Source organism: Hippopotamus amphibius, chromosome 12, assembly GCF_030028045.1.
Source record: "Hippopotamus amphibius kiboko isolate mHipAmp2 chromosome 12, mHipAmp2.hap2, whole genome shotgun sequence".
Classification (NCBI taxonomy): domain Eukaryota; kingdom Metazoa; phylum Chordata; class Mammalia; order Artiodactyla; family Hippopotamidae; genus Hippopotamus; species Hippopotamus amphibius.
In genome coordinates this window covers 81,194,520-81,207,595 of record NC_080197.1, presented here as the reverse complement: position 1 = coordinate 81,207,595, position 13,076 = coordinate 81,194,520, and the positions used below count along the sequence as shown (strand labels likewise).

The following is a 13,076-nucleotide window of genomic DNA, read 5'->3' as shown; positions in this document are numbered from 1 at the left end:
CTCACGTTGTGCTTTTTTTTTTTTTTTTTTTTAAATCAGCAGGGGTCATGACCCATGTGTCCCTTTGGGTTTCATTCCTTGCAGGTATGGTTTTGTAGTCCCTGATGGGTGCTTTGGTTCCCTTTTGTGGAGACTCTGATTTGAACAGGAGCTGAATTCAGCTTCTGATGGTCGTCTTCAGGAAAGAATGGAACCAGGGTCCTCTTCTACATTTTATAGTCCCTGCACTTGGCACAGCTGTGGTTGGCACAGTCTCACCACGTCACCGTGCTGGAGCTGTGGTCACAGGCCACACCTCGTCTGCTGGACTGTGCCACGCCCCGCGGCCGAGCTACCTCAGAAGTGACTGTAGCTATAAAAGGCCGAGTGGTTGGCCTACACAGCCATCCTGGACCTGCTGCTTTGCAGAGCCTCTGCTCAGCCTCCAGGCCCTGACCCTGCTGGGCTTCCTCGTTTCTGACTCTGTGTCAGGTACATGAACCTTGCCAGCCCCTCTGTTTCCGCCTCGCCCACCTGGGTCCTCCGCCCCTTCCCCCTCCCGCCGGGCCCAGGGCCCAGGTAGATTCTCTGCAGCCCAGCTGCTTGAAACCACACCCCCCACCCTGGCCAGTGTGGGCCCCAGAGCCAAGCTTTTGAGATATGAAAATTAGCTCCTACTTTTAACCAAAGCTTTTGGAAAGACAAGGTTTATCTTCAGCTCTGATCTGGTATTTTTAAATTCTTCAGATGATTTCTGTTCGAAGTTGGTGGTCTGCCCTCTTACCTTCTGCTTTTTTTTTTTTTTCTTTTTTTTTTGGCTGCGTTGGGTCTTTGTTACTGCACTCAGGATTTCTCTAGTTGTGGTGAGCAGCTACTCTTCATGGAGGTGCGTGGGCTTCTCAGTGCGGTGGCTTCTCTGGTTTCGGAGCACGGGCTCTAGGCTCCCAGGCTTCAGTAGTTGCTGCTCCTGGGCTCTAAGCGCAGGCTCAGTAGTTGGGGCACACGGGCTTAGTTGCTTCGAGGCATGTGGGATTGCTTCTAGGCATGTGGGATCTTCCTGGACTAGGGCTCCAACCTGTGTCCCCTGCATTGGCAGGTGGATTCTTAACCACTTCGCCACCAGGAAAGTCCTTACTTTCTGCCTTAATCAATGCTTTTTTTTTTAAATAAATTTACTTATTTATTTATTGGCTGTGTTGCAGGCTTTCAATAGTTGCTCTAGGCACGTGGGCTTCAGTAGTTGCGGAACACAGGCTCAATAGTTGTGGCGCACAGGCATAGTTGCTCTTCGGCATATGGGATCTTCGTGCAGCAGAGACCGAATCCATGTCCCCTGCGTTGGCAGGTGGATTCTTAACTGCTGCGCCATCTAGGAAGTCCCCAATGTTGTTTTTCTTTACTACCTCCCTGTTCCTTTTAATTCCTCTTAGTTTTTTTTTTTGTCATGCTGTGCTGCATGTAGGTTCTTAGTTCCCTGACCAGGGATCAAACCTGTGTCCCCTGCAGTGGAAGTGTGGAGTCCTAACCACTGGGCCATCAGGGAAGTTCCTGATTCCTCTGACTTTTAAAAATTAATCTTGAACTTATAATGAGGGAGTTTCTAATTCCTGTATATTGTCCCTTTAGAATTTCTTCTTGCTTAGTAAGTGATGGCCTTTTTACTTTTTGGAGTGTTGACAAGGGGCCTGGAATTTTCAGCCGATTAGGAGCCGCAAAGTGGCTTTGTGGGTGATTTGAGGCAGGGGGCATTGTGGGAAGTGGGGGGAGGGCTCAGATGGGAGGGAGCAGGGCAAGCATGTGGACCATGTGTGTGACGCAGGTCACTGAGGCAGCCGATGTGGTGTCGCCATTAGGTTGGCCTGGGGCTGTGTCACAAGAGTTACTCCAATAACAGTGGTGCTTATATTGCTGGGAACTTGCTGGGCACTGGGCCTTTTGCAGGCCTTCCCCACTGACCCCTACAGCACCCTGTGCAGTTCTGCTTCTATAATATCTACTTTCAGCCCAGGAAACTGAAGTACAGTGCTTTTAACTGACACGGCTGAGGTCACACCGCTGTGAGTGGCCAGCCCAGTGCAAAGCAGCTCGGCCTGAGCGCAGCCTCTGGGCATCAGTGCTGTGTCCACTCCACCCTCCCTCCTGGAGGGGTTACCCTTCCCACCTCCCTTGGCCTCCCCAGGCCCCTCCGCCTGCCAGCCACCCTATCCTCCACTGTCCTTCCCCACATCCCTGATTCTCCTTAAAACAGCTACCTTTATTTTTTTAAAGTTATGCTTCCATTTCGTGATTTATCAACTTTTTATTTATTTATTTATTTATGGCTGCATTGGGTCTTCATTGATGCATGCGGGCTTTCTCTAGTTGTGGCAAGCGGGGGCTACTCTTTGTTTCAGTGTGCAGCTTCTCATTGCAGTGGCTTCTCTTGTTGCAGAGCACTGGCTCTAGGCTCATGGGCTTCAGTAGTTGCAGCACGCAAGGTCAGTAGTTGTGGCGCATGGGCTTAGTTACTCCAAGGCATGTGTGATCTTCCCGGAATAGGGCTCCAACCCTTGTCCCCTGGTTGGCAGATGGATTCTTAACCACTGCGCCACCAGGGATGTCCCATAGCTACTTTTTTTCTTTTTCTTTTTGGCCACGCTGTGAGGCTTTTGGGATCTTAGTTCCCTGACCAGAGATTGAACCTGGGCCCTTGGCAGTGAAACCATTAAGACCTAACCAATGGAAGGTAGGGAAGTCTCAAACATCTATCCTTTTTTATATCTAGTTTACCTGCTGTCCAGTGGGTTGGCCCACACTTCACCCTGCATTTTGAGGAGGAGGACATTTCCCAAAGTTCATGAGCAGGTTCGAGTGCCTCCTGGTGGTCTGTGTGGTCCAGAACTATGTTGGCCACACAAGACAGTGCACAGCAACTCACACCCCCAACAAATGAGCACAACACACCTGCACATAGACTCACACAGACACAGACACACACGTGTGTGTAACCCCCACAAATGCACAAGCACACACACGGATGCTCACACACACATAGAAACATGCGCTTGCAGGCCACCCCTCCTCCCTGGGCTGCAGGGAAGTGAAACCCGCGGGGAAGTGAAACAGCCATGAGCCTGGGCTTCCATCGGGCCGCTTGGGGAACGGAGCCCACAGTCACAGTTTCTGGAGCTGCCCCGAGGTAACTGGGGTCCCCCGGGTGGGGCCCAAGGCCGAGGCGTGTAGGTGGCTGGGGGCGTGTAAGGTGGCTGGGGGCGTGTAGGTGGCTGGGGGCGCTCGTGACTCACCTGGGCAGGGGGATCGCCCGTGGGGTGGCTCCCGGGGTGAGGTTGGGGCAGGCCAACCTGGCTGCACCACCTGCTGAAGCCCAGGGACGTGACTCAGGCTCACAGATCACAAGTTCCTTTCTTCTTCGTCTGTAAACGAGCTATTTTTGTAGAGTTTTTATGCTCCTTCTTTTAAAAGCAAAAGAGCCAGGCCCCAGAGGAGGGAGAGGAAGTGAGCGTGTGGATAGGATGCCTCTCCTCCCGCACAGCCTGGCTGCTCCTGACCAGTGCTGGACACACTTATGTCCGGCCGGCAGGGAGGAGCCCCCAGGTGCTGGCACCACAGGGTCCTTGGAGAGGACAGAGTGGGAGGTTTGGGGGTAGTGGCCCCTGTTAAATGTCACGGGGAGAGGGGACAAGGGGCGGGCCCCTTGGTGGAGGATGTGGTGGCAGTAGATGGCTCTGTGACCTGCGGGGGGTGGGGACGTGCATCACTGTCCTGGAGATTTTTGCTTCGACGAACACTGTCATCCAAGGAGAGAGCTGAGAACCTGATGAAGCGGCAGGGATTGCCTGAAAGCCCAGCTCTCGGACTCGGGGTCCAGCCCTGCCACGATGCCATCCTAGTGAATGGTCATCGGGTTCCTTCTGAAAATCCCCTCCTGGAGTCTGATATAATCATTGAATAAATACCTAGAAAAATTGAGAACCAGCCCTGGAAGGGATTTTGGACCATGTGTCCTGAGGATGAAAAAGAGACTTTCCATTTTTGTCATATCCCTGCACCTCAATTTACTTAACATTTTTCTTTAAATTAAATGCTTTAAGTTTTTTTTATGCCACCTGAACAAGGATGACACATATATCACACTTCGAGAACCACTGATCTTGTCCAATTCACCCTTTCTGCAGGTGAGGAAAAAGATCCCCAGTCATGAAGTGATTTGCCCTAAGTCTTGCCAAGATGTGCTCATTTGGGGCTGGGCCTGGGGTCTCCCCATTTACAGTTTCAATTCTTTCTGGTAGAAAGTATCATACTCTTATGTATGTAGAAACAATTCCTAAATGTGCTTCCAACAGTCAGCCCAGGTCAGCGACCACCTGCAGACCCAACCAGGGCAGTTCCTTCCTTCTTCCCTCAAATCCCTGCTCACTGCCCTCCTGAGCCAGCTGCTCTCTGGAAGCTTCCAGAATTTTTAATGCTAATATTCTGAAAAGTCAAGATCACGTGTCACTGTTGAGTGACTGTGCTGGGTGCTCGGAAAGTCTTGCCAACATGGGGCAGGTCTTCAGCTCTGGGACAATTTCTTATTTATTTCTCTTTCTTCTCTCATCTATTTTTTTCTTTTTCCTTCTGAAATGTCTGTTATTTGGGTGTTATGTTTCCTGAACCAATATTCTTCTCATTTTCTTCTCTCCTATTTTTCTCTTGCTTTCTAAAAGCTTCTCTTCAGTTCCATCTTTTAATGTTGCTAGTCAATGTTTTAAAGTTCAACATTTTTGTTTTTTATTTCTAAAAGCTCGTTCTTGCTTTATTTTTTACACCACACCTGTTTCTGTTTTATGGACACATCTTTTCTCATCTGTGCAAGGATATTAATTATGGTTCTTCTGGACTTTCTTTCGTTTCCTGTGTTAGTTCCTTCTCTGTTATTTTTTAAGTTCCTTTGTCATGTTGGAGGCTTTCTTCATAAGCCTCGTGATACTCTCCTCTCTGGTTACATTTAAAAGGGAAACACTAAAAATCCGATTACGGTGTCTTCCTCTGCGTGCGAGCAGGGCTTGTGGAGGACAAGCCGTCTGGGAGGCCTCATGATGAAATTTTATGTGGGGAAACCCCCTTTGTCTGTAGCCAGAGGTCTCTTCTCTGGGGGTCTCGGAGAAGCATCTTCTGCATGCTGCCTCCTGGTAATCTGAGAATAGGATGGGAGGAGGCACGTCCGAGATCAGCCCTTAAATCTACAGCTTCCCGCCTCCCTCCTGAGTCTCCAGCTGAATGATTTCCTCTTCCAGGCATCCCAATGTCAACGTCAGGGTGGTCAGCCCTGCCCGCCCTGCTGCTGGCCGTGACCATGTCTTCCTTCCGCTTGGCCGCGTCCGGAGATGAAGCACGAAACCGGCTCTTGACGACAGAAAAGATGATGCGGGTTGGGGGGCAGCTGGTGCTGGCGCAGGAGGAGGAGCTGGCCAACCAGAAGCTGGGGGCCCTCAAGGAGGCGGAGATGCGGGAGGCCCTGAGGACAGGGAGCAGCCCACCCAGCATGCACTTCTTCCAGGCCAAGAGCCTCATTGAGAAAAGCGCAGTGTTTAACATCCTGAAGAAGATGCCAAAAGGTAGGCGTCTGGAGGGGACGGTTCCAGGGTCCTGGGGACTTGGAGGAACTAAACTGGAGCTGGTAGTTTCTGTTCTGAGTGGAGTACAGACTCCACTGGGGGCCTGCGCCCCCGTCCTCGCTGGTTGACTCGGGACGGGGGCTCCACGTGGCTGCCTCCACCCTGGAAACCAAAATCCTGGCTCCGGGGGGGACTCGGCCTCAGACAGACTGCAGGGAGGGGGCCTGGGTGTCACTGGGCATCCCTGGTGGGTCTGGAAGTTGTCCCCTGTAAGAACCCTGTCCCTCCCATCATATGTTCTTCTAGCCTCTCCAGGGCCTATGTTACCAAATAGGATGAGTCCTGGATAAACACATTTCTAGTAGTTCATTGCTACTGTTCATTGGGAAAAAAAATGCACAACATGAGAGCTGTGAGTTAAGTTTTATTTGGGGCAAAATGAGGACTATAGCCCGGGAGATGGCATTCCAGATAGCTGAGAAACTGCTCCAAAGAGGTAGAGGGGAGGTTAGTATTTATGTGATTTTGGTGAAGGGGGAGTACGTGCAGCCAAGCCTATATTTTTGCAGAAGATTCTGCCGGTCACCAGAAGCAGACGTCACCATGAAGGATTTTAGTGCTTTTCTAGATATGAGGAGATGCAAGAATTCCGCTCATAAAATCTTCTGAAAATATCTATTTGAAGACCAGTTCTGCTAGTTTTTCCCAGAGCACAGAGGGTCTCATTCCTGCTCTCCACCCTGAACTCCTTTCAGGGGGTGTTGAAGGTCCGCAGCTGCAGCAGCTCATGATTTAATCTTTGTAGAGGTAGACGGCAGGGGCCAATTTGCAGGTGACACTACTGTATAAACACGTCACAGTGAACAGTAAAATAATCATGATCCTGCCCACGTAACTTGCAGAGTTTTTTGTTTTTCGTTTTTCCTTTTCTTTCTTTCTTTTTTTTTTAGATTACAAAGGTTAAAAAATGTAAAAACCGTGAGGTTGGTAAGGTAGCCTCCCTCTTTAGGGAGGGGACACACCAGAGTTCACACAGCAGGACACCTGCCAAGGGCCAGTGTCCAGGCCAGGTGCTCAGACGCAGCAGGAGAGCAGAGAAGGTGGACACTTAGCCTCGAGTTGATGTGAGGCCTGAAGAAAGCCAGAAGCTGCAGGACGCTGGTGGGAAGCAGGGAGCAGGCAGGCAGTGGGTGGGGTGATGGGAGCAGGATGGGGGATTCGAGGACCCTGTGCTCTCAGCCCCCAGCCCTCGCCTCACCCCTCCAACCCCTCCCCCGCCAGGCGCTGCCTTACACGTCCACGACTTCAGCATCGTCAGCATGGAGTGGCTGGTGAAAAATGTCACCTACAGGCCCCACTGTTATTTCTGCCTCACCCCAAAGGGGATCACGCTGTTCAAATTTGCATACCTGACTCCCCCAGCCCGGAACACAACAGAATGTTCGGAGTGGGTTTTGTTGGAGAAGTTTCGAAAGGGGCTTCAGAACATCACTGAGTTTGACAACAGGTGGGTGTTGGTTTGGGAAGAACTTGTCTCATAGCTGCACAGGTGGGGGGCGGTGGCATGCTGTGTCCCCGTGGGACAGATCCTTCTAGAAACACCTGGCCTTAAAAAGTTAGGAGGGAGGCTTTTTCTCTTAACTTTAAGGGATCCTTTGCTTCACCACTGCATTCAATACCTTTGCCATCCACAGCAAGTTCCTGGTAAGTTTAAAACCCGATTTGATCAGCACCACTGCTGCCACACCAAACAGGATGTGTCTGGACCCTCAGTAAGGCCAGAGACCAGGGGATTCCCAGCTTTTGGAGCCAAGAGTGTCCAGGGTGGATGAAACAGCCTGGAAACATGATAGGGCAGCTTCCTAACAAACTGTATAGAAACATTATAATAACTATTCTAATCATAGAACCATCTACAGAGGGCTTTCTTGAGGTATTTCCTTTATGAGTAAGAAAATGCAGCTCAGCCTGGTTAAGGAGGTTGCCCAAGGGCACACAGCTGGTAAATGGCTAATCAGGGAAGTAGCCTGTGTCCTGTACTGCCCAGCCCACAGTTACTTCCATCAGACCCTGGGCAAGAGTTTGCTGGGGCCACCACAAGGGAACACCACAGATGGGGTGGCTTAAAGAATAGAAATGTATCTTCTCACAGTTCCGGAAGCTGGAAGTCCAAGATCAAGGTGTGGGCAGGCTTCTCCAAGGCCTCTCTCCTGGGCTGGCAGATGGCCGCCTTCTTGCTGTGCACGTACCCCTGGGGTCTCGGACACCAGCCCTATTGGGTCAGGGCTCCACCCTTACGACCTCTAATTACCTCCTGAAAGGCCCCATCTCCAAACACAGTCACACTGGCAATTAAGGTTTCAATGTATGAATTTTGGGGACACAATTCAGTGCCTAGCACCCTCTAAGGAGAGCTTGGTCTGGGATGTCATTCAGTGGGGTCAGCCTGGCTAAGAGGCTGAGGGGAACAGGAGAGCCTGGCTGGAGGGAGCATCCTTCCAGGTGTCTCCTGGGGAGCACATGCAGGTCCCAGGGTGGGGGCATCCGTCAGGGAGCCCGGGCAGGAGTCCTGCAGGGCCCAGAGGTGATGGCCTGCAGCACGTCTCCCCCAACCCTTTGTGCCCTGACAGCCTGCTGAGAAATTTCACTCTGATGACCGAGAACCCCCAGGTGACTTACACAAACCAAGACGTGGTCTGGGCCAAGTTCGAGAGCACCTTCTACGCAATTTCGGGCCTTGTGTGCTACGCCCCAGTGTTCCGAGACTACATCTCCAAGGGCCTGGAGGAGTTCTACCAGGACAACGTGCTCTACCTGGAGCTCAGAGTCATGCTGTGCCCAGTGAGTCTGTCTCTACTCTCTTCTGCTTGGGCTGGACTCTCAGCTCTCACCCTGTAGGGCTTCATGGGCTCCCCATCCTAGTGCAGCACAGGACCAAGGGCTGGCTTCAACCCCAAGGGACCTGGTGCCTTTCCGGGGGCCACCTGGGCAAGGAGCCCTGGGCTGGCCCTGCAAAACCGTGCACATGCCCCTCACTGCCCATCACCTCCCTTCCCTCGCAATCCCACAATCCAGCTCCCCCCAGACACATGGTGCCAGCTGTGCCTGGGCACCTACCCTGGACTCTGGGCAGTGCTTTGCACCCAGACCATCCTTGACTGTCTCCTTTCCTATCAACATGTGCTGCCGTGAGTCCCATGGGACAATGCCCCTGGTGCGAGGCCTGCTGAGCCTTTCATCTGATAAATGGGTCTTATTGCATGTAGAGTAGGGGCTGGGGAGTCCTTGGGGGCTTTCTCTGTGGAGCACGAGTTCTTCTATGTGCAAGAGAGATATTTGATTTGACTCTGAGGAGGAAAGTCAAAGAGAAAGAAATGGAAAAGATTAGGAAGAGTCCAAAAGTATCCCAAAGCGTCAAAATATTCAAAGATCGCTCCCTAGGACCTTGCATGTTGGCCAGAAGCAAAGGGTGACGGGGTCTCAGGTACATGAGACAGGCTGACCTCAGCTCTGCAGACCTGAGCTGGGGCAGGGTTGGGCTCCAGGCTGGGGGAGGCGTCCCATGAGGAGCCTGGGTGGGTCAAGTTCTGCCAAGAGAGGATCCTGCTGGTGGGACTTGGAGGAAGACTTTCCCAAGGACTTTTGCGGGGAGGCAGGGACTGGGGAGGTTGAGGGAGTGACCGAAGCACTGACTGCTCTCCTTGGGGGGCTCACAAGAGTGTGACTGTGCATCGCACTGTAGGGGAGCTTGCTCGCCCCTCAAAATGTCACTTTGGCACGTGGATTATTTCGAGCGGAAGCAGTCAAGGCCCAAAAGACTCAGGAAGAGCCTTTGACCTCCCCTCTAAGTGCCTAAGAGAACCTAGATAAAGGGCCTGTTCTCAGACTAGAGCCACAACCAGAGACGCTGCAGAGGATACAGCCGGGTGTGGTGGCAGAGACTCTTCAGGGCCTGGAGACCAGAGTCCTCTCTGTCCCATTGTCCCTGCCTGCCCAGCAAACACGTTTACCAAACACTTGCTTTTTATCACCCTGTGAATTGCCTTCCTCCCCTTTGAAGTCCCAAACCCCTACCCCCGACATCCTCTTTTGTCTTGAGCTGAAGATGATATTTGAGGTGAGGGCTTCAGCCCTTTGAGGGAGTGGCTCCGTCTTTCTCCCACGTAGAGCTGTTATTAAACTTTTGCTTGATTTTCTCTTGCTAATCGGTCTCATGTCAGTTTAATTCTTAGACCAGCCAGAAAAACCTAGAAGGGTAGAGGGAAATATCTCCTCTCAACCCCAACAGTTGGCCAGTTGGCCTAGGCAGCTGGATTCAACTTTACTAGCTGGACACCACTGGCCCCAGGCTCCTGCAGCTCAGAAATCTGGGCAGCAGGTGAGAACCCTTATCCCGTCAGTCTCTCTGCCTGCAGAGATCTCTGCCTGCAGGTGCTTTTGGAAATAGGAGTGGTGAGCGTCCTTTTTCTTTTTAAAATTAGATAAGCAGGGGAAAATATTTGTGGAGCTAGTCCCTGGGCCTTCGGGCCTCTTGGGTCTGTGAATTTGGTAGAGAGCTCTAGGCTTCTTAATCCTTTTCTTCCTAGAGATGGTTGATGTTTTTCTTTGTCTCTGTCTTTTGTGTCATAAGGAGGAAAACCATTGGTCTGATTGGTTTTCCTTTTTTCTTGTTCTATGTCAAGAGAGTTTGGCCTCAGGACCAGTGAGAAAACTTGCTCTGGTCCTGCCATCCAGAAGGTGCCGGCATGAGGGCATTTGGCGGCCAATGGGATAGACTGGGGTTCCGAGTTGTCGCTGCTGGTTGGAAGCACAGGCCACAACTGGACTTGCAACCGGCATCTTTGTCCAGCCGTGCCGGGCAGGGGTTATTGTCACAAGGGGTCCCGATCCACAAGGGGCCTCTGTCATCTCAGCCTTCACCGCCACCTTTGCTTCCTTAGACGTTCCTTGGGAGCAAACCTTCTGGATCTTGTGAGGCTGTGTCCTTCACACTCTCCTGCAACACCTCTTTTGTTCATGGTTAAGCCACGAAAAGCCTCATTGGTGTGAGCTGGTGTTAAGATCCTACTGTCAAAGCCCAGAGCATAGATACTTTGAACTGGAAAAACTTATAAACTGGTAAATGTTTTAGAGACCCCTCGTTGTAAGCACCTGTCTTATTGGTACCAATGTTAAGACCAAAAGGTGGGTACAAAAAAATGTAACCTCAACTCAAAGAAACAAAGTGGTTTGGGAAGCCATACGGAATTTTGTGTCCCAGCTTCTTCACCTCATGGGTCTTACAGATGCTGATAAAAATGGTCCATTAATTAACAAGGGAGTGGGAAGAAGGGAGAAGTCACGGGACTCTTTCAAACAAGGTGGACATTTGTAAAGGGCTGTTAAGAGGAGTCACAGGGCTGGTTCCAGCAAGGTGGGAATCTTCAGACGATTATTAAGAAATGGGACAAATACAATGGGCTTTGGTGGAATTGAAACAAAGGTTTTGGTACAGCACTATCTAAGGTTGGGTGGGCCAAAGGGACCCCACGACATGAAAGGGCCCAAACAAGTCTTCTCTCTTTACCCCAGTTTGGAGAAACTTAAAGGCCAGGACGCAGAGATGACACCTAGTAAGCCAACCCACAGTCGCCAGGGGCAGCAGTCAGGCTGATTAACCGAGTTGAAGACTGACCTAGGGCTGAGTCCCTGGGCTGGACCCTGCACTGGGTACCCAAGGCCTTTTGCAAAGGAGGGTGGAGGGAAGTTCCCCCGACTCCTGGATGCAGGGATCCCAGGAGCTGTGGCACCTAAACCACTAGTGGAGCTGACTTCGGGTGTGAGGGTAGACAAGGTTATAAAGGCTGGAATGTTTGAGGAGTGTTTGATGAGAACGGATGTGATGTCCAGCCGGGAGCACTTCTCTGACAGTATCCAAACTGGTCTGTCCATTCATCCAAATTATTGAGTGTGCCAAGGCCTTGGTGACTGACTTCAAGGATAGCAGTATTTTGGTTTTGTTACCATATTCCATGGTCTTTATAGGCTCAGATATTTTACTGTTTGTACACCCAGGAGTAAAAGGGCTCCAGGGAACTGACACACATTGACCAAAGTCATAAGAGACAGGTGTATACACAAGAAAGTCAGAATGCAGTTTTCAGAGAAAATTATCAACTATCAAATTCCATTAGACCAGACACGTATGCTTACTGATAGGTAAATTCTCTCTTGAAGGCAAATTTTTTTTTTAATTGAAATATAGATTTACAATGTTGTGCCAATATCTGCTGTACAACACAGTGACTCCACTTTACACATATATACATTCTTATTTTTATATTCTTTTTCATTATGGTTTATCCCAGGAGATTGGATATAGTTCCCTGTGCTCTACAGTAGGCCCTTATTGTTTATCCATTCTAAATGTAATAGTTTGCATCTACCAACCCCAAATTCCTGATCCATTCCTCTCCCTCCTTCCTTCCCTGATGGCAAACACAAGTCTGATTTCTATATCTGTGAGTCTGTTTCTGTTTCGTAGATAGGTTCATTTGTGTCATATTTTAGATTCCACACGTAAGTGACTTCAAATGGTATGTCTTTCTCTTTCTGACTTACTTCACTTAGTATGATAATCTCTAGTTGTACCATGTTGCTACAAATGGCAGTATTTTGTTCTCTTTATGGCTGAGTAATATTCCATAGTATGTATGTACCACAACTTCTTTATCCATTCATCTGTCAATGGACATTTAGATTGTTTCCATGTTTTGGCTATTGTGAATAGTGCTGCTATGAACATAGGGGTGCATGTATCTTTTTGAATTGTAGTTTTGTCTGGGTATATGCCCAGGAGTGGGACTGCTGGATCACATGGTAACTCTATTTTTAGTTTTCTGAGGAACCTCCATGCTGTTTTCCATAGTGGCTGCACCAATTTAAATTCCCACCAACAATGTAGGAGGGTTCCCTTACTCCACACCCTCTCCAGCATTTATTTGTAGACTTTTTCATGATGGCCATTCTGACTGGTGTGAGATAGTACATCATTGTAGTTTTGATTTGCATTTCTCTAATAATTAGTGATGATGAGCATCTTTTCATATGCCTACTTGCCATCTGTATGTCTTTTTTTTTAATTAATTAATTAATTAATTAGTTGGCTGTGTTGGGTCTTTGTTGCTGCGCACAGGCTTTCTCTAAGTTGTTGTGAGTGGGGCCTACTCTTGGTTGCCGTGCAAGGGCTTCTCATTGCAGTGACTTCTGTTGCAGAGCACGGGCTCTAGGTGTGCAGGCTTCAGTAGTTGCAGCACAGGGGCTCAGTAGTTGTGGTTCACAGGCTCTAGAGTGCAGGCTCAGCAGCTGTGGTGCACGGGCTTCGTCGCTCCGAGGCATGTGGGATCTTCCCGGACCAGGGATTGAACCCGTGTCCCCTGCCTTGGCAGGTAGATTCTTAACCACTGCACCACCAGGTAAGTTCCATCTGTGATGTCTTCTTTGGAGAAATGCCTATTAAGA

At 50.1% G+C, this 13,076-nt stretch overlaps 1 protein-coding gene across 1 annotated transcript in view; it reads left to right on the top strand.

The window, feature by feature from the left end:
- The first annotated feature begins 414 nt into the window (after window positions 1-414).
- ADA2 (adenosine deaminase 2) overlaps window positions 415-13,076 on the top strand; it is a 28,214-nt gene continuing 15,552 nt past the window's right edge. Inside the window, exons 1-4 of the mRNA XM_057702851.1 lie at window positions 415-471; window positions 5,256-5,576; window positions 6,858-7,083; window positions 8,207-8,417. Coding sequence (XP_057558834.1) covers window positions 5,264-5,576; window positions 6,858-7,083; window positions 8,207-8,417 — 750 coding nt within the window. The 5' untranslated portion in view covers window positions 415-471; window positions 5,256-5,263. The remainder of the gene's footprint in view (window positions 472-5,255; window positions 5,577-6,857; window positions 7,084-8,206; window positions 8,418-13,076) is intronic.